General features: G+C 40.5%; 1 protein-coding gene across 1 annotated transcript in view; it reads left to right on the top strand.

Moving 5' to 3' along the window:
• The window catches only part of LOC141132956 (hexokinase-2), a 76,592-nt gene extending 60,562 nt beyond the window's left edge, over positions 1 to 16,030 (top strand). The window contains exons 13-18 of the mRNA XM_073621979.1: positions 1,023 to 1,118; positions 4,785 to 4,884; positions 7,038 to 7,221; positions 8,990 to 9,145; positions 10,797 to 11,030; positions 11,981 to 16,030. Coding sequence (XP_073478080.1) covers positions 1,023 to 1,118; positions 4,785 to 4,884; positions 7,038 to 7,221; positions 8,990 to 9,145; positions 10,797 to 11,030; positions 11,981 to 12,125 — 915 coding nt within the window. The 3' untranslated portion in view covers positions 12,126 to 16,030. The remainder of the gene's footprint in view (positions 1 to 1,022; positions 1,119 to 4,784; positions 4,885 to 7,037; positions 7,222 to 8,989; positions 9,146 to 10,796; positions 11,031 to 11,980) is intronic.
• The last annotated feature ends 6,776 nt before the right edge of the window (positions 16,031 to 22,806 follow it).

The raw sequence follows: 22,806 nt of genomic DNA, 5'->3' as shown, positions 1-22,806 counted from the left end.
AAGGGATGTTTACATTCCTTGTAATAGGAATAAAAGTGAAAATTTTTTTTTAGGTAAAATAAATAAGAAAAAAAAAATTTTTAAACGCGCCCCGTCCCGCCGAGCTTGTGTGCAGAATCAAACGCATACGTGAGTAGCGCCCGCATATGAAAACGGTGTTCAAACCACGCATGTGAGGTATCGCCGTGATTGTTAGAGTGAGAGCAATAATTCTAGACCTCCTCTGTAACTCAAAACATGCAACCTGTAGAATTTTTTAAACGTCGCCTATGAAGATTTTTAAGGGTAAAAGTTTGTCGCCATTCCACGAGTGGGCGCAATTTTTGAAGCGTGACATGTTGGGTATCAATTTACTCGGCGTAACATTATCTTTCACAATATAAAAAAAAATTGGGCTAACTTTACTGTTTTATTTTTTAAATTAAAAAAAGTGAATTTTTTCCACAAAAAGTGCGCTTGTAAAACTGCTGTGCAAATACGGTGTGACAGAAAGTATTGCAACGACCGCCATTTTATTCTCTAGGGTTTTAGAAAAAAAAATGTATAATGTTTGGGGGTTCTAAGTAATTTTCTAGCAAAAAAAAACAAAACAGTTTTTAACTTGTAAACAACAAATCTCAAAACGCGAATACAGGCATTACTAACTTTTGCTATAAAATGGAAAACCCCTTGAGCTACAAATCGGTGCTGAAGGGCGGGGTCATCTTGCCCAGACCTCTGCCAAGCCTCTGTTCTCCATTGATAAAAAACAGTTTTGGGCTACTTGAGGGCTGATAAAAGCTGGCCAGTTTTTTTTTTTAAACTACAGATCTCTTGCCTGAAAAATCAATGGCATTCAGTCAGTTTTCAAGTGCAACTTCAAGCACTCCTGCAGCCTCTGAGCTGCTTTTCCATTCACAGAGATGTGCTGATCAACAGGCTTTGATCAAGATAACCCACAGAGAACATTTATTATTGAATACACAATAATTAACTAGGATATATGCCACTATCATTGCTACATCATTTCTCTTTCTCCACAGGGCATTCTTCTGAAGTGGACTAAAGGTTTTAAGGCATCTGGCTGTGAAGGAGAGGATGTCGTGCATCTCTTGAAGGAAGCTATCCACAGAAGAGAAGTGAGTACAGACTATTTTGTACATCCAGACAAGTCATCCCTATTGGGAGAACACAGTGGTTATTATTAATTATTATTAGCCGCTGGCAATAATCACATGCTAGAAATCCTGGTTGTACCCAAGTCGATCGATGGATTGTACAGTCAGCCTGCCCATACATGGATCAAATCTCAAACCATTTGAGCCATCTATGGCCGGCTTTACAGTTTGATTACTTTAAAAAGTAGTCACAGCCTGAGTAGAAAAGTCTGTCCCAAAGACCTTTGCTCACTATGTGGAAGCAGTGGTCTCTCTTCAGAGGTCTAATACACACCAGACCCAGAAGTCTCCAATCAGCAGGGAACATGAGTTTAGCCAATTGTATGCCCCCTGCTGGGTCAGACCTGTACAGAGAGACCACTGCTTCCACAAAGAGAGCAAGGAACCTTCTCTACAGCATACCTACAATTGTGAATGTGACTGAGAGTTGCCACATGTATTTCCAATTTTTGAAATCAGCTAACTCACTGAGAAAAATGCACTCTCTGTGTGACTGGTAATCTATCTTAATATTTATTGATGCTAGTGACTAAAGTGGGGTACACACTATAAGAAAATTGGATGAACGATTGTCCGATTTTGCTCGTTGTTTCACAAGTCAGAACCGAGGAAGGAAATAATTTACAAAAATTTTCATGCGGCAAAGGCTTTTGTTTTTGTTGTTTTCTGTTAATGCACAGTCTTTTGTTTCTGATTTTTCTCGTACGAAAATGGTACACATTAACCACTTCAGCCCTGGAAGGATTTACCCCCTTAATAACCAGGCCATTTTTTACGATCCAGTAATGCGTCACTTTAACTGACAATTGTGCGGTCGCGTGACGCTGTACCCAAACAAAATTTATGTCCTTTTTTTCCCCACAAATAGAGATTTCTTTTGGTGCTATTTGATCACCTCTGCGGTTTTTATTTTTTGCACTATAAATAAAAAAAGACTGACAATTTTGAAAAAAGAACTATATTTTTTACTTTCTGCTATAATACATATCCAAAAAACAAAAACAAATTTATTCATCAGTTTAGACCAATATGTATTCTGCTAGATATTTTTGGTAAAAACATTTTGCAGTAAGCGTATATTGATTGGTTTGCGCAAAAGTTATAGTGTTTACAAAATAGGGGAAATATTTAGGGACTTTTTATTTTTTTTTATTGTTTTTACTAATAATGGCAGGGATCAGCAATTTTTTTTAGTGGGTCTGCGACATTGCGGCGGACAAATCTGACCCTAAGTGACACTTTTTGGTGACCAGTGACACCAATACAGTGATCAGTGCTATAAAAATACACTGATCACTGTATAAATGGCACGGGCAGGGAGGGGTTAACATTAGGTGGCAATCAAGGGGTTAAGTGTTCCCTAGGGAGTTATTTCTAACTGTCAGGGGGAGGGAATGACTGGGAGTAGAGAGAGATCGCTGTTCCTGATCACTAGGAACAGCTGATCTCTCTCTCCTCCCCTGTCAGAATGGGGATCCACACCTATTTTGTTACATTACAGCCTTTAGTTCAATGTTTTTTTTAATCTAAATTATATGTGATGGATCAGAACACAATAGTCTAAGTTGGTGAAGTAAAATTAGAAAAATATATACATAAAACTATTTTTCAGAAATAAAAAAATGATAATTGGCATGTGTATATGTATTCACCCCCTTTGTTATGAAGCCCATAAAAAGCTCTGGTGCAACCAATTACCTTCAGAAGTCACATAATTAGTAAAATGATGTCCACCTGTGTGCAATCTAATGCCCCGTACACACAAGCAGAATTTCTGTCGGGAAAATCTTGGATGGTTTTTCCGACGGAATTCCGCTTCCGCTCATACACACGGTCACACAAAGGTTCTCTGAACTTTTGACCGCCAAGTACGCAGTGACGTACAACACTACGATGAGCCGAGAAAATGAAGTTCAATGCTTCCGAAAATGCGTCGAATTGTTTCCGAGCATGTGTGTTTTTTTGCGCATCGGAATTGCATACAGACTAACGCATTTTCGGATAGGAACTTTTTCCGACTGGAAAATAGAGAACCTGCTCTCAATCTTTTGCTGGCGGGAATTCCGCCAGCAAAAGTCCAATGGAGCATACACACGGTCGCAATTTCCGACCAAAAGCTCTCATCGGAGTTTTGCTGGCAGCATTTCTGATCGTGTGTACGGGGCATAAGTGTCACATGATCTGTCTTACATATACACACCTTTTTGAAAGGCCCCAGAGGCTGCAACACCTAAGCAAGAGGCACCACTAACCAAACACTGCCATGAAGACCAAGGAACTCTCCAAACAAGTAAGGGACAATGTTGTTGAGAAGTACAAGTCAGGGTTAGGTTATAAAAAAAATATCCAAATCTTTGATGATCCCTAGGAGCACCATCAAATCTATCATAACCAAATGGAAAGAACATGGCACAACAGCAAACCTGCCAAGAGACGGCTGCACACCAAAACTCACGGACCGGGCAAGGAGGGCATTTATCAGAGAGGCAGCACAGAGACCTAAGGTAACCCTGGAGGAGCTGCAGAGTTCCACAGCAGAGACTGGAGTCTCTGTACATAGGACGACAATAAGCCGTACGCACCATAGAGTTGGGCTTTAAGGCAGAGTGGCCAGAAGAAAGCCATTACTTTCAGAAAAAAACAAAATGGCACATTTTGAGTTTGCGAAAAGGCATGTGGGAGACTCCCAAAATGTATGGAGGACGGTGCTCTGGTCTGATGAGACTAAAATTGAACTTTTTGGCCAAAGAAAACACTATATGTGGCGCAAACCCAACACATCACATCATCCAAAGAACACCATCCCCACAGTGAAACATGGTGGTGGCAGCATCATGCTGTGGGGATGCTTTTCAGCAGTCGGGACTGGGAAACTGGTCAGAGTTGAGTGAAAGATGGGATATTCTTGAGCAAAACCTGTACCACTCTGTGTGTGATTTGAGGCTAAGACAGAGGTTCACCTTCCAGCAGGACAATGGCCCCAAACAAACTGCTAAAGCAACACTTGAGTGGTTTAAGGGGAAACATGAAAATGTGTTGGAATGGCCTAGTCAAAGCCCAGACCTCAATCCAATAGAAAATCTGTGGTCAGACTTAAAGATTGCTGTTCACAAGCGCAAACCATCCAACTTGAAGGAGCTGGAGCAGTTTTGCAAGGAGGAATGGGCAAAAATCCCAGTGGTAAGATGTGGCAAGCTCATAGAGACTTATCCAAAGCGACTTGGAGCTGTGATAGCCGCAAAAGGTGGCCCTACAAAGTATTGACTTTAGGGGGGGTGAATTGATTTTTTTTCTGTTATTTTGTCCTATTTGTTGTTTGCTTCACAATAAAAAAAAAAACAATCTTCAAAGTTGTGGGCATGTTCTTTAAATTAAATGATGCAAATCCTCAAACAATCCATGTTAATTCCAGGTTGTGAGGCAGCAAAACACGGAAAATGCCAAGGGGGTGAATACTTTTGGAAGGCACTGTATATACGTTTGGCTGGCAAATACAAACTAAATAATGTTCATCCAACATTCCAAGCTGTGACTGTTTAATATGGGCAGTTTGATTTAGTGTATAATTAGAGTACCCATTCAAATCCCTGACTAGTTGTTACGTTAGTCTTCCTCTGCTCTCCACAGGAGTTTGACTTGGATGTAGTAGCTGTTGTGAATGACACAGTGGGCACCATGATGACATGTGGCTATGAAGACCCATATTGTGAAATGGGACTGATTGTCGGTAAGTTGTAAATCTACATTTATGAATACAAAAGCCATCTGGAAGAAAACTGTGGATGTAATGGACAGAACCAATTATTTTTCTGGGAATGCTCTAGTGAACATATGCAGTTGTAGCAGTCACAGTATTGTAGGTCTTTTTATTAATTTCCATTTAGATATGGACCTCGAGTATGATTTTTCTTACAAAGCAGAACAAAACTGGACACTATGGGGGATACTTAACGAGCCCTTGTCACCAGACTATTCATTTCAACAAAAATCTTTCCATAAGATTATATGTGCATTTAACGTATTTTATGCATTGTAAAAGCTTCCCTTGTGTAGACATCCAAAAGCCCTGAAGCTGCTGCTGGATGCCACTATCTTTGGTATGATGTCTGCAGCCCCAGCAGACTCCAAAATGTTATTCAAATGAAACTCTATAGTATATTCCTCTTTGCTCTTCCCCTGGCCATTATATAAAGATTATTCAAGAAGGTTAAAGCAGAGCTAAACTTACCTTTCCTTCAATGGTTCCTGTTCCTCACTGAGCCGGCATCTTCTGCTGGGTGCCAGTCTTCACTGACAGGTGCTGGATTGCGGCACTCTTGCACATGTGCAGGAGTCGGTCATCCCATCACACAGGGACCACCGTGCCAGTGACATAAGCAGAGCTGCACATACGCAGCTCATTTTACATGCCGGCGAAAACAGCGAGCAGGCAGGTAGGTGTATTTTTTTTTTCAGACGAGACATGCAGTGTCTGTTCTGCAATAAAGAGGCTGCCTGCTTGCAGTTTATGACAGCAAAACTTTAGTTCTGCTGTAAAGTGGTTGTAAACCTTAGAAATGAAATATGAACAAAGCATATCCCCCTATAGTGTGTACTTGTCTCAATTAAAATCACTAATGCCGCATACACACGGTCGGACTTTTCGGCTACAAAAGTCCAACAGCCTGTCCGACAGACTTTCGACGGACATTTGTCAGACTTTTGGCGGACTTGCGTCAGACTTTCTTACGAACGGACTTGCCTACATACGATCACACAAAAGTCCGACGGATTCGTACGTGATGACGTACACCGGACTAAAATAAGGAAGTTGATAGCCAGTAGCCAATAGCTGCCCTAGCGTTGGTTTTTGTCCGTCGGACTAGCACACAGACGAGCGGATTTCTGGGTCCGGCGTAGTTACGACGTAAAGATTTGAAGCATGTTTCAAATCTAAAGTCTGTCAGATTTGCGGCTGGAAAAGTCCGCTGAAAGTCCGCTGAAAGTCCGGGGAAGCCCACACACGATCGGATTGTCAGCCAGCTTTAGTCCGTCGGCGTCCGTCGGACTTTTGTAGACGAAAAGTCCGACCGTGTGTACGCGGCATAAGTGTCATTTCTGTCTGCTGCTTCGTTCCTCTGCTATCTGCATGCATCACTTTTGACAAGTTTTCCTGACACCAAGAGAAAAATGGTGACAGGGACGGGAGCTCCAGCAGATTGACAGCCTCAGCTCTGTGTCTGTGTGCTGTGTGAAGGGAGGTGTTCCCCTTCCCTCCAATCAGCTCTCAAAGTTCTCCCTACTGAGCTCTGCAGAGCGTAGCTCTCCGCCCCCTTTTTTCTGAACTCTCAGATAAGCTTTAAAAAAGATAAGCTTTAAAAATCAGCCCTTTGAACAGCTACAGAGGAGAGAGGGCTGCAGTTAAACAGGTACAACTCGTGTAGGAGGATTTGTTTCATATCCCTGTGTATCACCTGAGGCTGTTCACTTCACTGGGTATATGGAAGTAAGGGAGGAGCAGAGATGCTGGGCCAGCACATGCATAAGGGGGGGGGGGAGACTATTTTAAGGAATTTACTCTTTTGAAGTAGTCACATTTTCTAGCAAGTTCAAAGTCACATTGCATAGAAATCAACAATGTATTTATTGATAGGAAAAACACTGCAGGTAAGCATTTAAAATGTATTTTTCTGTGGATTTATCTGCCATTTTTCTAGTTGTTGATAGGGTCTCTTTAAACTTGTGGCTTAAACTCCCTGCAAAAAGGAAGTTTTAGTAAAGACATTAGTAGTAGGGGTATAATTTTTTCCTGAAAAACTCACGATCTTAATGTGTAATCAGTTTATCAATTTATATACAAAATACCATTCTTTAAATATTTCTTTTCTTTGTGTATGTCAGGTACTGGCAGTAATGCCTGTTACATGGAAGAGATGAGGAATGTGGATCTGGTGGAGGGAGAAGAAGGTAGAATGTGCATCAATATGGAGTGGGGAGCATTCGGTGATAATGATTGTCTGGAAGATTTCCGTACAGAGTTTGACAAGTCGGTGGATGAGCTGTCTCTTAACCCTGGAAAGCAGAGGTATGTCTCCTTTGGACACCAAAATCCAACAGAAAACAAAAGTAATCATATCTAGCTGTCATGGAAACACTGAAAAGTCAAGTGTGAGATTTCCGAGATTGGAGCACCGGCTTTATTTTGACAAAGTGTCATGTGTGCATATCTGATGTGCCATCCTGTGTCTCCAGAGTGGGTGGATTAGAGAGTAAACTTCTCTACTGGCCTTATTATCTCTAGCTTTGTCTCCTGCAAGCCATTACTGCTGATTTGGTTCTACAATGACAGATACAAAGGATATATGTCACAAACATAATACATATCCACCTACAGGACTGGTCTAAGTATTTGTTAATTTAGAGTATTTGTCATTCTAATTTTTGTTACATGGTAGCAGCCCATTGTTCTTGTCATAAGACAAGTATAAATTAATTTGGTATATGGTGAATACTTAAAGTTTATCTCTAGGCAAAAAAATAAAACAAAGAATATCACAAGTACAAAAAAAATTCTTGGTTATCCTGCCAGAAATCCAGTGAGCTGCTAATTTTTCTTAAGGGTCTGACGACACTGCCTCTGATGCACTGAAATCCCTACTATAGCTAGGGTTGCCACCTGTCCAGGATCCACCCAGACAGTCCGGGTTTTGAATCATGTGTCCGGGTTTTAGTCCCCCTGAAACCCGGACACATTATTCAGACTGGAATGTGGCGCAGAACAGGACCTGACAGAAGGGCGAGGGAGCACTATGCGTTATGCATTACTATTCTCTTTGGAGCACCCAGAGGTGTCTTAGGTCTGTTACAATCCTATAGTGTATACAAATATTTTTTTTTTTGCTTTGCGCTGCTAAAGTGTTCGGGTTTGGCTTGAAGAAAAAGTGGCAACCCTAACCATAGCCCATCCATCCCTGTACCTGTCCATATGCAGACATTGATTATTTCCAATCAAAACAATGCTACTGCCTTGATTCCCAAGAACCAAGATGTAGTCCTGGGGAGCATTCCTTCATAATAGAAACTGACAGGCAGGGATGCTTATGTCAGCAGGAATCAACCTAGGGCACCCTGCTTATTCCTCCTGCCAGCAATCATGTTGCTATGACATTGCATTTTATATATACAAAACAATCAATGACTGGGTGGTTTGTAACCCCTTTGCATGTACTAGCCTATAATAAAAGTAGAGCAGCTGTCACATCTCACTATTAGTCCTCATGCACACGGACGTTTTTACAGCTGCTTTTTTGAGCTTTTTTTGCAGCTTATAAAGGCCTGTCTATGTTAGTCTATGGCTTCATGCCCACCTAGGCGTTTTTGAGCTGCAAGTGGCATAGGCGTTTTTAAGCTGTAAAAAAAACCCAGGACCAGTGGGTTCTGAGAGACGTTTTTCAGCTGTAAAAACGCTCTAACGCTGAAAAACGCTCAAAAACGCTCAAAAACGTCATTCACCAATGTTTTTTAGCGTTTTTAAACCATTGAAAAAAAAAATAAAAATTTGAAAAAAAAAAAACCGCTCAAAAACGCTAACGCGGAAAAACGCTCAAAAACGCTATCACTGCAAAGATACTGGCGTTTTCATAACGTTTTTTTAACAGCCTGTGTGCATGAGGGCTTACTGATGGTCTAACTATCATTCTATATTCTGAAACAAGCACTAAAGATATATAATTGCTTTGGCTGTTATAGGACACACAGAATCGACCTTCTCTCCATGCTTTACCATGGCATACTGTACTGCATGATGGTGATGAAGGTCAGAACAAAATGAGTAAATTTCCTTTTCATTTCAGGTTTGAAAAGATGATCAGTGGCATGTACCTTGGGGAGATAGTCAGGAATATTTTGATAGACTTTACCAAACGAGGACTCCTGTTCCGTGGAAAGATCTCTGAAAGGCTCAAGACAAGGGGCATCTTTGAAACAAAATTTCTGTCTCAGATTGAGAGGTAAGTTCATGGGAAAGACACTTTACTCAGTTTTTGTCTCTTTCACCACATTGTAGAATGATCATATAACAAGAGTTCCATCTATTGTTCTACTGATAAACATTCCTTCACTTAACTAAAACATAGTTAATAATAAAAAATATATATATTATGATGCTACAAAACTAGCATCATAGTTGCACATGTAAGGAGGAAATCAACAAAAAATACATTAAACGGATTCCAAATCACTCAATACAGCAGAAACAATCCTATTTAAAACTTGTTTCTAACATTTTAATAAAAGTAGAGATGGTAGTTGCACACATTTTCAACTTTGGCGTTAATTTACTAAAGATAAATAGACGGTGCACTTTGCACAGTGCAGTTGCTCCAGATCTTAGTAAATGAACAGAAGCTCTGCTGACTTCCATCATCCAATCACAAGCAAAAATGCTGTTTTTTTTAATTTTCCTTGTACATGATTGGGTATTCTTTACAAAGTGAATCTTTAACTCATTTACCAAAATCTGGAGCAATTGCACTTCACTCCAGAACTGCAGTTTGAAAAGTGCATAGTCTATTTACCTTTAGTAAATGAACCCCTAAGTCTGGAAGCCATCTAATACATACTTTGTGCCCGTGCATAGTGTAGTCCAGCTCTGATCTGTAATGCCCTGTACACACGATCGGACATTCCGACAACAAAATCCATGGATTTTTTTTGATGGATGTTGGCTCAAACTTGTCTTGCATACACACGGTGGCACAAAGTTGTTGGAAAATCCGATCGTTCTGAACGTGGTGACGTAAAACGCGTACGTCGGGACTATAAACGGGGCAGTAGCCAATAGCTTTCGTCTCTTAATTTATTCTGAGCATGCGTGGCACTTTGTGAGTCGGATTTGTGTACACACGATCGGAATTTAACCGATCGGATTTTGTTGTCGGAAAATTTTGTAGCCTGCTCTCAAACTTTGTGTCGGAAATTCCGACGGAAAAAGTCCGATGGAGCCCACACGATTGGAATTTCCGACAACACAATCTGATCGCAATTTTTCCGACAGAAAATCCAACCTTGTACAGGGCATACCTGTATGTTTTTAGCCTTCCTTAAAGTGGACTAGACATGACTTAAAACTTTCTAAGTTAACAGTAGTGTTGAAATGTAGACACATTCGTTCTCTGATTGGACAAAGTGTGAATCGTGACATGACCGCTCTTCACCTCATCCAAATCAGAGAATGCTGCAGAGCTCTGCAGACCTGCAACTGTCATATTTCTTCTGTGCCATATTGTTTTGGCCCGGGTTCACACTATAATGCGCTGCGGATCGCACAGGAGTGCTGTGCGTCCCTGTTCCCCGTTTCAGGGACGAATCAGGGCTGATTCTATGCCTGAAAAAAAAACGCACATATAAAACGTTTTTGTACAGGCGTTTAATAGCGTTTAGCGTTTTTTTCTGCCAGAAAACTGCTCTCAGAAACGCAAAGCAGAAGGGTTTTTTTTTTTTTTTTTTTGCATGGACACATAGGACAACATTGAGTTGCTTCTACAGGCAAAACATTCAACTCCTCTAGAAGCAGTGTTTTTTTTAAGCCAGTGTGCATGTATCCTAAGGAGATTAAAAGTCTTAAATGGTACCTAATTCGTTTTTGTCTTCTCTTGCCAGTGACCGTTTGGCATTGCTGCAGGTGCGCTCCATTCTCCAGCACCTTGGATTGGACAGCACATGTGATGACAGTATCATTGTGAAGGAGGTGTGCACAGTCGTGGCCCGGAGAGCAGCGCAGTTATGTGGAGCTGGGGTGGCCGCTGTGGTTGACAAGATTAGGGAAAATCGTGGACTGGAAAACCTAAAAGTCACAGTGGGTGTGGATGGAACTCTGTATAAGCTTCACCCACAGTAAGTCCTATGAAACTTACAAGAAATTTGAATAATCAAGTCATGGAGATTCATGGCATTTTGGCAAATTAGATTCAGTCATCTCCAAAAATTGTCATTTTACATAACATTTTTCAGGCAACTTAGTTTTTTATGTCCCCATAAAAAGAATTATGGAGCTATTGTGAGTAAACTAGCAGACACAGTTTTCTGTAGTATAGTGATTTGTGGTAGGTGTGGTAGCTGTATCCATTTTTTCTTATACTGCTTGCAGTGCCATTAGTCAAAGATGCAGCTAAAAATGCATTTGGCTAAACTAACTATCCAGGTGCTTCAAGCAGCCCAACCACCCCACCACTGGTACAATAACATCATGTAATGCCTAGCATCTATAAAGTGATGTTATAGGTCATAGCTGGTGATCTTTAGGTATAAAAATGATTAGCCTTTAAACAACTGAGCTATCCATCCTTGTGCACAGGGCCAAAACTAGGTGTACTGGGGCCCCAAGCAAATCAATGGTCTTTCCTGCTTCTTTTCTATTCTCCAGGTTAATTCCTTTAGCAATACAGAATACATAAATGCTTTCCTACCAATTGTATATTTGTTTCCCTAATATATATATATATATATATATATATATTCAATATAAACAAATGTTTTTGCCACCTGCATCAATCACTTGATAGCCAGATTTACCTGCGCTACCTGTGTTTCTGGGCCCCAGAAGAGTTGCATTGCCTGCTATGGCTATAGTTGTACCCTTGCTTGTACACAGTTAATCTCACAAACTCTGCTGTTTATTTTAATCAAACAATCATGCATTAACAGTCCAATAAGTTTCAGCCCTGCATGTCTATTGATATATACTCCAACAGATCTCTATGGGATTTACTTGTGCATACACAAATTTGTATTGTTTGCTACAACGCTCTTCATTGGTGTAATACTTTTCTAAAATTTCTTTGCAGCTTTTCCACCATCATGCACCAAACTGTGAAAGAACTGTCTCCAAAGTGCCAGGTGACTTTCATGCAGTCTGAAGATGGCAGTGGAAAGGGAGCAGCACTCATCACAGCCGTAGCATGCAGGATCCGGGAGGCAGGCCAACGTTAGAGCAGAGGAAACCTTTGATTCGACTGTTGCATTCCTGTACAAAGACTTGTTACAGACTCCTTACGCCACCACAAATGGTCATACTTCCACATACCATAGACACCACTGGACTGGGTGATCAGTGAAATTCTTGGACACCTATGCCACCGAGGATATGGAATACGTAGTTGACCAGACTTGTTCCAGTGAAATATATATTGTACATAGATCATATATTTTTCCACTTTTTTGTAGGATAGATGAGTGGAAATAGCATTGGCAATGCAGTGTTACAGAACACTGAGTTCCATGCTTTGCTGCTAGTTGTTGCTAAATATTAATTTTCTGCTTTAAACTCCTTGCCCAAGAAACTGTAGTGCGATAAAGACAATATCAGATTTTTTTTTTATTGTAAAGAGTGACAGATCTGCTTATACAAACCTGGGCATACATAGTACCATTTAGCCAAAAATAACCAACAAAAATCCCTAATGGTGGGCCAATCTTAAATTGTTAAATCCAGTTTATTTATATAATTGGCTGAATTGACCAGCATTAGTTTGAACGCATATTAATATTTTGATTAGTTTTACCAATAACCAAATAATAAGAAAGGTTTTAGAGCCTAATTGGTGAGATTGAAATTGGCAAGACTAATACACACCAGTTGGTAAAACTTGGTCAAAAGCTGTGTGTGGCTAGCATTGTTCTGGTATTGTTCTGGATATTTTGTTGCTTTTAAATCTAGATCATCTAGATGGCTGGTAGGGATTATTTAATGCACATAATAGTGCCACTGTCAGCCCTGCACATTGCTCTCATTGAGTGACAGTGGTTTTTGGCAGTTCTTGGAGTTCGAAATTAATTTACTAAACACAATTTACAAGGATAAATTACATTGTGCTCCTCATAGCAAATTGATGAGAGATGTTTTAAAGCATATATTGTTCCTTCATTACTTGGCATTAATTGAAATCCAAGTTAAAATGTACTTTTAATGAATTTGTCCTCACAAAGACAGATTTCATTACCACCAAGCAATCTCACAGTATACAAAAAAAAAAAAATGGGTGACCTGGAAATTACGAAACTGTTTTTTGTATAAAAAAATCACTTTTGTTTTTAGCATATATTAGTGATATTAGTAATCTGCCCCAAAGAAGCTCATGTTCTTTTCTGAGCATAGGGCGTTTTTCAGGCGTTTTGCTTCAGGTGACAAGACGCTCAGATGTGAACAGGTGCCATTGAAATTAATGGGATTTTGCTTGTTGGGCAATTTTTTGGGAGTTTTACAATAAGCGTTTTATGAGCTGAAAACGCTCAGGTGTGAATGCAGCCTAAAAAGCAAGTGCTGCAAGAAACAAAGCTGGATGGGCATTTGCAAGACTTGGAATTGCCACTCTCAACTTGTTACAATGTATAGCCCAATCTCTGAGGGATAGGTGTGTGTGATGCTATTCACATATAGTTACTCCTTGTTAGAGTTAAATGTGAGCTTTGTACCAGGCTGTAAACTGGAGCAGTAGACGATACACTCCTTGCTCAGGGATTGACTAAAAGTGGATAAAGTTAGAGATAGTCAGACAGATTGGGGTAGGGAATTCCAAAGGATGGGAGATGTTCTGGAGGCGAGTATGGGAGGAGGTGACAAGGGAGCTAGAGAGCAGGAGGTCTTGAGAGGAATGAAGAAGACGATTTAGTTGGTATTTTGAGACTAGGTTAGTAATGTAGCGGAGGGGTCAGGGATGGGTTGATGGTTGTGCCATTGCTCTTGACAGAGACGTCAGGGGAAGGGGCGGGAGGATATATTATGAGCTCAGTTTTGGACAAGTTGAGTTTGAGTGACATCCAGACAAATATGTCTGTTAAAGTAAATTAGTGATGCGTGAGGAGACTGATGGAGTGAGCTGAGGGGTGGAGAGATAGATTTGGGTGTCACCAGCGTAGAAATGATATTAAAACCCATGGGAGGCTGACCCAGGGAGCAGGTGTAGATTGAGAATAGGAGGGGTCCAAGAACAGAACCTTGGGGGACCCTGATGGAGAAAGGAAGAGGAGATGAGGAAGTAGAATTGTAAGTGACATGGCAGAAGAAAGGAGAACCTCTAAGGGGGTTCTGACACTTCTGTTTGCACAGGGGAAGGCTGCAAGTGAATAATATAAAAGATTGAGGAATCCATGAGAACAGTTCAAGAGTGGAGATTCAGATCATTACAAATGTCAAATTTGTAGTCAGTTCTGTTGTTGAGAGCATTTAGAGAAAATAACTATTCAAAAGACCTGGGATTTAGTCATGGCTTACAGAGTCTTCTTCACTGTATAATTAATGTGGCACATATTTAGCAATTAAAAACAAAAAACAAAAAAAAAACAATTATTTCTTTATTACCTATATCCAATAAAGTCCCCTAAAAATAGAATATATTTTCTTCAAACCAGGCAATGCACTGCCTTAATATTGACAAGTATTTTTTTATGATCTGTACATAACTACCCCTGTAAATTATTAGGCTGACATATATTTTGAATATAGGTTTATGAGTGAGTTTATGGATTTTTTTTTTGGTCTCATTTTTAAAACTTGGAGGAAAGTAAAGTAAAGGTGATGGCCTCAACACCCAGGTTACACCCATCATTTTTATAGGGCCACGTCTCCACTTTGTCTTTCCAGTATTTTTTTTTTTTACATGAGGTTAATATATCCTGTGACACTTGAAAACTTATACCAAACTTGAGGACTGTACATTGTAGGGATGGGACTATATGTCCATTAGGATTGTCCCAAATTAAAGCATAGGCAATAAAATTCAGCAATAAGGCATCTGTCTGGGTTTGCAGCTCTACAGCTCCCAAGGATCTGTTTGTATGTTTTACATAAATGTTAATTGTAGCGTTGTCGTAGTTTATTATTGCTGGTATTAATATGATATTGTTAATTTATATTAAGCTTGTGTAGTTTGTTGATAATCTTTTTTCGGAAAAGTTACTGGTGTGGAGCAACTTGTAACCCTTTGTATGCTCTTTCAACAGTTGCCTCTTCCAAAGAATAATACTGTTTAATATGTTACATAACCATCAGATGCAAAGAGATCAGTATATACGGTATATATATTATGTAAATAGCACAAATCTAATTTATACACAGAGCCTGCATGTCTATGTAACTGTAAAGCACATAGATTGACATTTGTTGCTAAATATGCAACTGTGTAGATTTATACAGTATTTCTGCATACATATGCTTGTATAAATTGTTTCCATCTGCTGACACACTACTGTTTAGATGGGATCCTACTCTTGCGCTGGAATGTAACACGATTGGTACATGTGGTCTTCAAGAACACCTGTTATGTTTATACTTCGGATGCAGCCATGTTGAGAGCTGCAGGATGAAGCCTATAGGTTTTTTTGCTAGATAGGCTTCTCTGTGACAACATTGTAAACGTTTGGGTTCCTGCAGGCTGCTCAAAACCACAATTCACTGAATCCTATTTACATTCTGCACTTGGGCAACGTATGGCTAAGGAGTTGTCATTTGGTTGCAACATATACTGTATAATGAATGGGTTCCACAGATTTGAGTTAGTTTGGTCACACATATAAATGTGGACTTGTGTGCTTTAATGTCAGGGATGCATTTTTCCATAGTCCCCTTAGGCATGAGAGCCATGAATCTGAATACTCTCTTGACACTCAAAATGAATGTCTCCACGGTGTCGTGGAGACTTATGCTCTTTAAGTTGCAGCTTTACTTCCATTCATTTGGGTTTACTAGCTGATCTTAATGCACCGTATCATTGTTTCAGAAAAAAGAATTCACCATTTTCATCTATATATTAATTTGAGAAGCTGAGTATTATTTATATTTGCTATTTTAATAACTTTTTTGTAGCTGTAACTTAATAAAGCTGTTTAGAAACATGAAACATGTCCACATGTGTCATTATTTTAATTAAAGGTCTTTCATAGAATGCTTAACTGACCAATGCCCACATGAGAGTAAATGAAAGTTTCCCGACGCACAGAAAAATCACGGAAGGCCTGTTATTCTCTGCTACTTATATGGGAGTGGTGTTGGGGGTTGCAGTCTTGGCCATATCCACATCTGAGGCCTTGTGAAAACCTGCACTTCCTGTTACTATAGAGGACACGCTACTGGCCAAAAGAATGTAATGTAATGAATGGGGTAGATAGGGGCCACAAAAATACCCAGAGCCAGAGGGTGTACAATTCATGGCCAACTAATGTGCCTTTTTAATCAATCTTTGCACATCTTAAATTGTATCATATATCTTCAAAGCTATCTTTTTAATTGCATGGGTTTTAGGTTTAACCCCCTCCCACCCAAAAACTATTTACTGTTTTCCAGTAGAGGACATACAATACATTGATAAACATCCTCCCTTTGAGAGACAGTAGCCGAAGCTTTTGCAACTGGCTCTGAATTCTGTCAGTCACTGCCAGCTCTGGCCCCACTGAGGGCCAGGAGCTAACCAGAGTGGTTCCTGATTATGTGATTATTATCTATGACATAGTATAACACCCACTGGGCATCTAGGCATTAATAAACTCTGGTCACAAAAGGGTTAAAAAGGAGAAAGGTGTTTTTTTTTTTTAGCACACTACAAGTTGGCCTAAGTAAAACTGTGTTGTATCAAATCAATCACATTTTTCACTGGCATAAGAATAAGTAGTCAGGTTTTACCCCAATACCAACATCTTTGGGTCCCCTGAAAGGTTAGAAGGGGAACAGACATGTCACTTATACATTGGAGTAACAAACATGTGGGTCATGCTACAAAAACACAAACATGTAGGTCATGTTACAAAACTGTAATAGCTAGTAGAGTTGGGTGAACAGTTCAAGCAAAGCAAAAGTTTGGCCTGAACACCGCTTGTTCGGCGAACACCCGAATTTGCAGCCTTATTTCCACAACCCAGTGCTGTGGTTGTGGGAGTCTGCAGGCAGGGGGCCCCCAGATCCTGCCCCCCCATGTGAATTAGTAAGGGGTACATTGTACCCCTATCCACTCACCAAAAAAAAAGTGTCAAATAGAAATAAAAACACAGACTTTTTTTGAAAAATCTTTTATTAAAAATTCTTAAAAAATGTCCCCCGATATATATCATCCTCAATCACGCCGCCCTCCGCCACCGCCGGACCCGGAAAAATGAAAAAAAAGCTCCACCTGCGACTGTTTGACAGTTCTTATATAGGTAAGGCACGGCCCCCTTGTGACGTTACTGACCCAGCATTGTTTGTATTTGGTCCATGTTTTAGACACAGCCAACTATGAACAACCAACATCTTGTGCAACACCGCGTGATAATTTACCCTCTTTACCTACATACTAACAAGCAGATTTAATCTGATGCAGGTGTTAGTGTTTGTAATGAAAATTTACAGGGTGATTCCATCATTTTTTCCTCAGAATTGAGTGATTCCATAATTTATTCCCTGTGCTTGTTCTATAAATCTAACTGTTACTGGCCACCACAATTATTTTTCTTGATTTCTTTTAGTGTTTCTTAAAGCCAGAAAGTTGCCATTTGAAATGCCTTTAGTTTTTGGCCATGTCTGTGATCTGCTTTTTTTCTACAACAATAAACAACTAAAGGAACATCCTCAGGGACTGGTGATTCCATCATTTTTGCCAGGGGGTGTACACAGGGCTCTGTACAGAGGGAACACTCTGTTTGTTTCTGAGGGAACAAACAGATATTTAGTAAAATGCAGCACATAATACACACATTAACACTTGTAAGGCACTTAACCCTCATATTACCCTGGGATGTAAACCCCTTCCCAGCCAGTGTCATTAGTACAGTGACGGTGTATAGTATTATCACTGATTACTGTATTAGCATCACTGGTGATGTCAGTGGCAGCTAGTCAGTTAGTGTACCTCCCAGCCAGTGGCAGCTGGTGCTGTATATTTATTTGGGGGGGGGGGGGCGCTACCCCCCAGTCGGTTGCTCAGTCAAACCCCACCCCCTATCGCTTGCTCATCCACCAGCCTCTCACTTACCCCATCTAGGTCGCGGGCAGCTTCGGCAAATATTAACTCAACTGGGTGGGCTCAGGGTGCAGTGCTCTGTCGCCCACCCTTTTTTGAAGCCAATTAGAGACACAGGCTCTAATCATGTACTTTAAAAAAAAAAAAAAAAAACATTGAAATCAATGCATCCAGTGCCCTGCATGTAGATTAGAGGCCGGGTGCATGAAATAGGGGGGAGGTGCCCCTGCACCCCGTATGGCCGCCACTGCGTTAGTTAGTATCAGATTGCCTGCTACACTATCACAGTACTACTATGAGTCACTGATTGCTGCCATTAATAGTATATATAAAAAATAATAATTCTATTATATATACCATTGTTTGTAGACGCTATAACTTTCACACCAACCAATCAATATACACTTATTGGGATTTTTTTTTACCAAAGACAGCAGAATACATTTTGGCCTAAATTTATGAAGAAATTTTATTTTTTTATTGGATGTTCTATAGCAGAAGGTAAAAAATATTGTTTTTTTTTTCCCCCAAATTTTTGGTCTTTTTTTTGTTTATAAAATAAAAAACCCAACGGTGATCAAATACCACCAAAAGAAAGCTCTATTTGAGTGAAAAACATGATAGAAATGTCATTTGGTTTCAGCGTTGCATGACCGAGCAATTTCCTGTTAAAATAACGTATTGCTAAATAGCAAAAAATGGCCTGGTCATGAAGGGTTACCCTGGTAAAAGGCTAATGACATTTTTTTAAGACAGTCATGTTTATAATGGAGACATGCACATTCACATAAAAGTTTTCATAATAGCATATTTTTTCCAGAATGAATTTACTTAATGTTACCTTGTCTCTTTTTAGGAAAAAACATGTTAACAGGAAAAACAATCAATTGTTGTCTGATTTACAAAGACTCATACTCCATACATTTGCAGACAGAAGAACAGCCTCCCGGGAAATGAAATTCTAGTATCCTAATCAACAACAGATTCTACAATTCATTGTGCCTGAAAGCACTAATTTTCACTGGTCCTCTGGTCAGGAAGGCACCAGACGCTTTGATGTTTGTTAAAGTAAATGTAAAGTAATTACTAAGATCTTATGTAAGTTTTAACATGTCAGTGTAGATTTTAATGTTTATGAAATTGTCAGCTTTCAATAAAATATTACCTTGCATGTTGCCATGAAGTTCTTTGTTCAGGCACTTCTTTAGACAACACTCTGTTCCTGTGCCTCAATTGTACTCCTGTGTTGTCACATGGACTTCTGATGGAGACCACATGTACACATGTATGGTCCATTGTCATCACCATCAGGAAATCCATATGGAGAAATGCTGTGCAGCCATTGCTAGAGTACATGTTGACAGGTGGTGGCTGCAAATAGCCCGCAGAAGCGGATCAGAAACAATAAGATACAGCAAATAATGTATTAAAAACAAAATGATAATAGCTAAGAACAACAGGGAAGTCCCCAGCAGATATGATCAAGGTTCTGGTGTCTGCTTTCCTATTCAATCTGCAATTACATAGAGGTCCATAGATAAGAATGTGGTAATGACGTGCTCTGTGTGTTATGCACTCCTCAGCTCTATTGATTATGTACTACAGTGGCGACCCGTGCATTAAGGGTGCACAGGCGCCGCCCCCTCTCTCCTGCCACCCCCTCTGTGCACTATAGATAGATTCATGCATTGCATGAATCTATCCATGGCTTCCGCGGCCACCTTCCATTAAGGCTTCCGGCCCCTTTTCAGGTCCGGGGCGCCTGAATTACAGCGGTGGGGCGTGTTTTTTAAGCACCTGATTAGAGCCACAGGCTCTAATAGGCGTCAAAAAAGGTGACCTGTGAGCGCCATGCTTGGCGCTCGCAGTTCACTCAGCTGTGTTAGGAAAGCAAATTAAATATTTCCTAACACTGAACCGCCTCTCTGCCAATCAGGTGCTCTGGTCTGTTACCTGATTGGCTGAAACCACAGGCGCCGCTACTGGATACCTATCAGGAGGAGAGGATGGGAGACAGGAGATGAGGACGGCAGGAGACGCTGGCTTGAAGGACCCCGCTTGTCACTGTCACCCGCTGCCCCACCAAGACAAGGTAAGATGGCGAGCGGGTAGGGGGGTCAAACTGGCGGCATTCGATGATACAGTGGCAGCATTTAATGGGCACACTGGCAGCATTTGATGGGCACACTGGCTGCAATTGATGGGCACACTGGCAGCATTTGATGGGCACACTGGCAGCATTTAATGGGCACACTGGCTGCAATTGATGGGCACACTGGCAGAATTTAATGGGCACACTGGCAGCATTTGTTGGGCACACTGGCAGCATTTAATTGGCACAGTGGCTGCATTTGATGGCACAGTGGCTGCATTTGATGGCACAGTGGCTGCAATTGATGTTTTTTTACAGAATTTTTCAGTTTGTTTGCGCCCCCTCAAAAATTTTGAGCACCAGCCGCCACTGCTACTGACCCCTGTGTTCTATGTATTATGCAGTGCTGATCATTGTGCTCTTTGCATTGTGCACTTTTGATTCCTGTGCTCTGTTAGTTATGTTCTCCTGATCCATTGGGTTTTGTGCATTATACACTCCTGACTCCTGCGTTCTGTTCATTACATGTACGGAAGAAGAAGGAAGGCGCGTGGCCTTATGCATGAATCGTTATAAGAAAGTTTATTATAAACAAACTGGTATATACAGAGATAAATACTATGTACTGTATTTGTAAATAAATAACAATGTTATCATTTGATAGAATAATAAAAAAAGATGCCCATACAAGGGATAAAATAAATGATTGGCTCTGTTTGTTACACACTTCTGCCCCCTGTGCTCTGTGCATTATGCACTCTTGACTCGTGTGTTGCATGGATTATGCACTCCTGAGCTCTAAATGTTATGTATTTCTGATCCATGTGCCCTATGTTTTATGCCTGCACACATGACCCCTTGGCTACACACTCCTGACCTCTACACTATGTGTATTACACACTCCTCTAGTCTGTGCATTACACAATTCTGGTTCTTGTGCTCAGTGCATTCTGCACTCCTGACCCCAGCACACTGTGCATTATGCACTCCTGATTCCTGCGCTCTGTACATTGTGCACTCCTGACTCCTGTGCTCTGTGCGTTACACACTCTTATCCCTGTGCTCTGTACACTATGCATGCCTAACCCCTGCCCCCTGGACTGCATATGACATATTCTTGACTCCGGCACTTTTTATGCTTATTATGCAACAGTTGCTAGTTGCTCAGTATTTAGTGACTATGTTATTGAAGTTCTTCATCAAGATAGGCTGTGTGTAGAAAAACATATGTACAGTATTGGAAGAGTTTCATTTTTTACCGATTACTTTTATAGGTATCTGACTCTAGCTAGTGGCCCAGTAATAAAATTATATTTTTTGGGTTAAGGACTGCGCAATATTTTATTATGTACATAGTGAGTAGGTACAAGTTTTCAGGCCCTCCCACTGTTAGGATTATTTTTCCATGCCCATAAAGTGCCATAGCACACTGCGCACGCAGCCCTTTTATTAAAATCCAGGTGCCCAAGGCTACCCCCCCCCCCAAAAAAAAAAATATTGATGGTCCTGATTGCAAGTAAGCTTAGAATATTTAATAGTCTTCTTCTTCCTGAGGGCGAATTTAGATCCACTTCAGTGTGGGCAGGTGCTCTTGATTGCGACAGATGATATAACTCAAGTTCTCAGGTAGAATTTCTCTGGGCAAAGGACCAGGATAACATAGAGTACCAGTGCAACTCCTCCTAAGTAGAAGCGCAGGAGGAAAGAACACTCTGAAAAGGTCCTTACAAACATTTATCACCTTTCCCCAGCTCATTTAACTGGGCTAACTCCTCTGTGATTTGTTAGATTGATAAATACGCAGAATTCTAATTATTAACCCCTCAAACAGGGGACACCACTGCCTAAGGGCTCATTCAGACAGCACATTAGTGCCATCCTTCTTGCAGAACCTCTTGGAGCTTTGTGCACGTAGCCCATAGAAGTGAGCTGGGAAGACATACTGTAAGTACTTATGTTTTCATTCAATATTTACACAGTCCTATTGGGAGGTCTTCCTGCCACTCATTGTGTCCCCTTGGCCAGTTCATTGTGTGGGTTACTGGCAACCATCCTTATGCAGCAATTTAGAATTTTGGCTGATTTTGTTTATGTTTCAAGCTGTTACTTTAAGGATCATTGCTATGAATTAACAACCATTCTATATACTGTATAACATATTGTCTTTCTATGAACATGCGTCTGACATATTTTGTATTTTAGACCATCCTTTCTTCTATCCCTAATGAAGATTCTTTAGGAACAGAAATGCGACGGACCCACGTGTAACAATCGGTCAAGATCTGATTGATCGGAAACTATGTCATAGCTCCCAACTGTCCCTGATTAGGAACAAAGTCCCTCTGTCTCTCTTTCCTTTGTCTCTCATTTTGGTCTGATCTATATAGTTGTATATTACAGTTTTTCTCCATTGTTTTGGCTTATTTCTTGAAACAGAAATGACATTCTCAAAACTCTAAGATCATTTGGCAAAACAGTCTTATGCCCCGACGGAAAATGTGTGATAGGACCTTGTTGTCGGAAATTCCGACCGTGTGTAGGCTCCATCACGCATTTTCCATCGGATTTTCCGACACACGAAGTTTGAGAGCAG

This window comes from Aquarana catesbeiana, linkage group LG03 (assembly GCF_042186555.1).
Source record: "Aquarana catesbeiana isolate 2022-GZ linkage group LG03, ASM4218655v1, whole genome shotgun sequence".
In the NCBI taxonomy this organism is placed as follows: Eukaryota; Metazoa; Chordata; class Amphibia; order Anura; family Ranidae; genus Aquarana; species Aquarana catesbeiana.
This window is presented reverse-complemented; position numbering and strand designations above follow the sequence as displayed.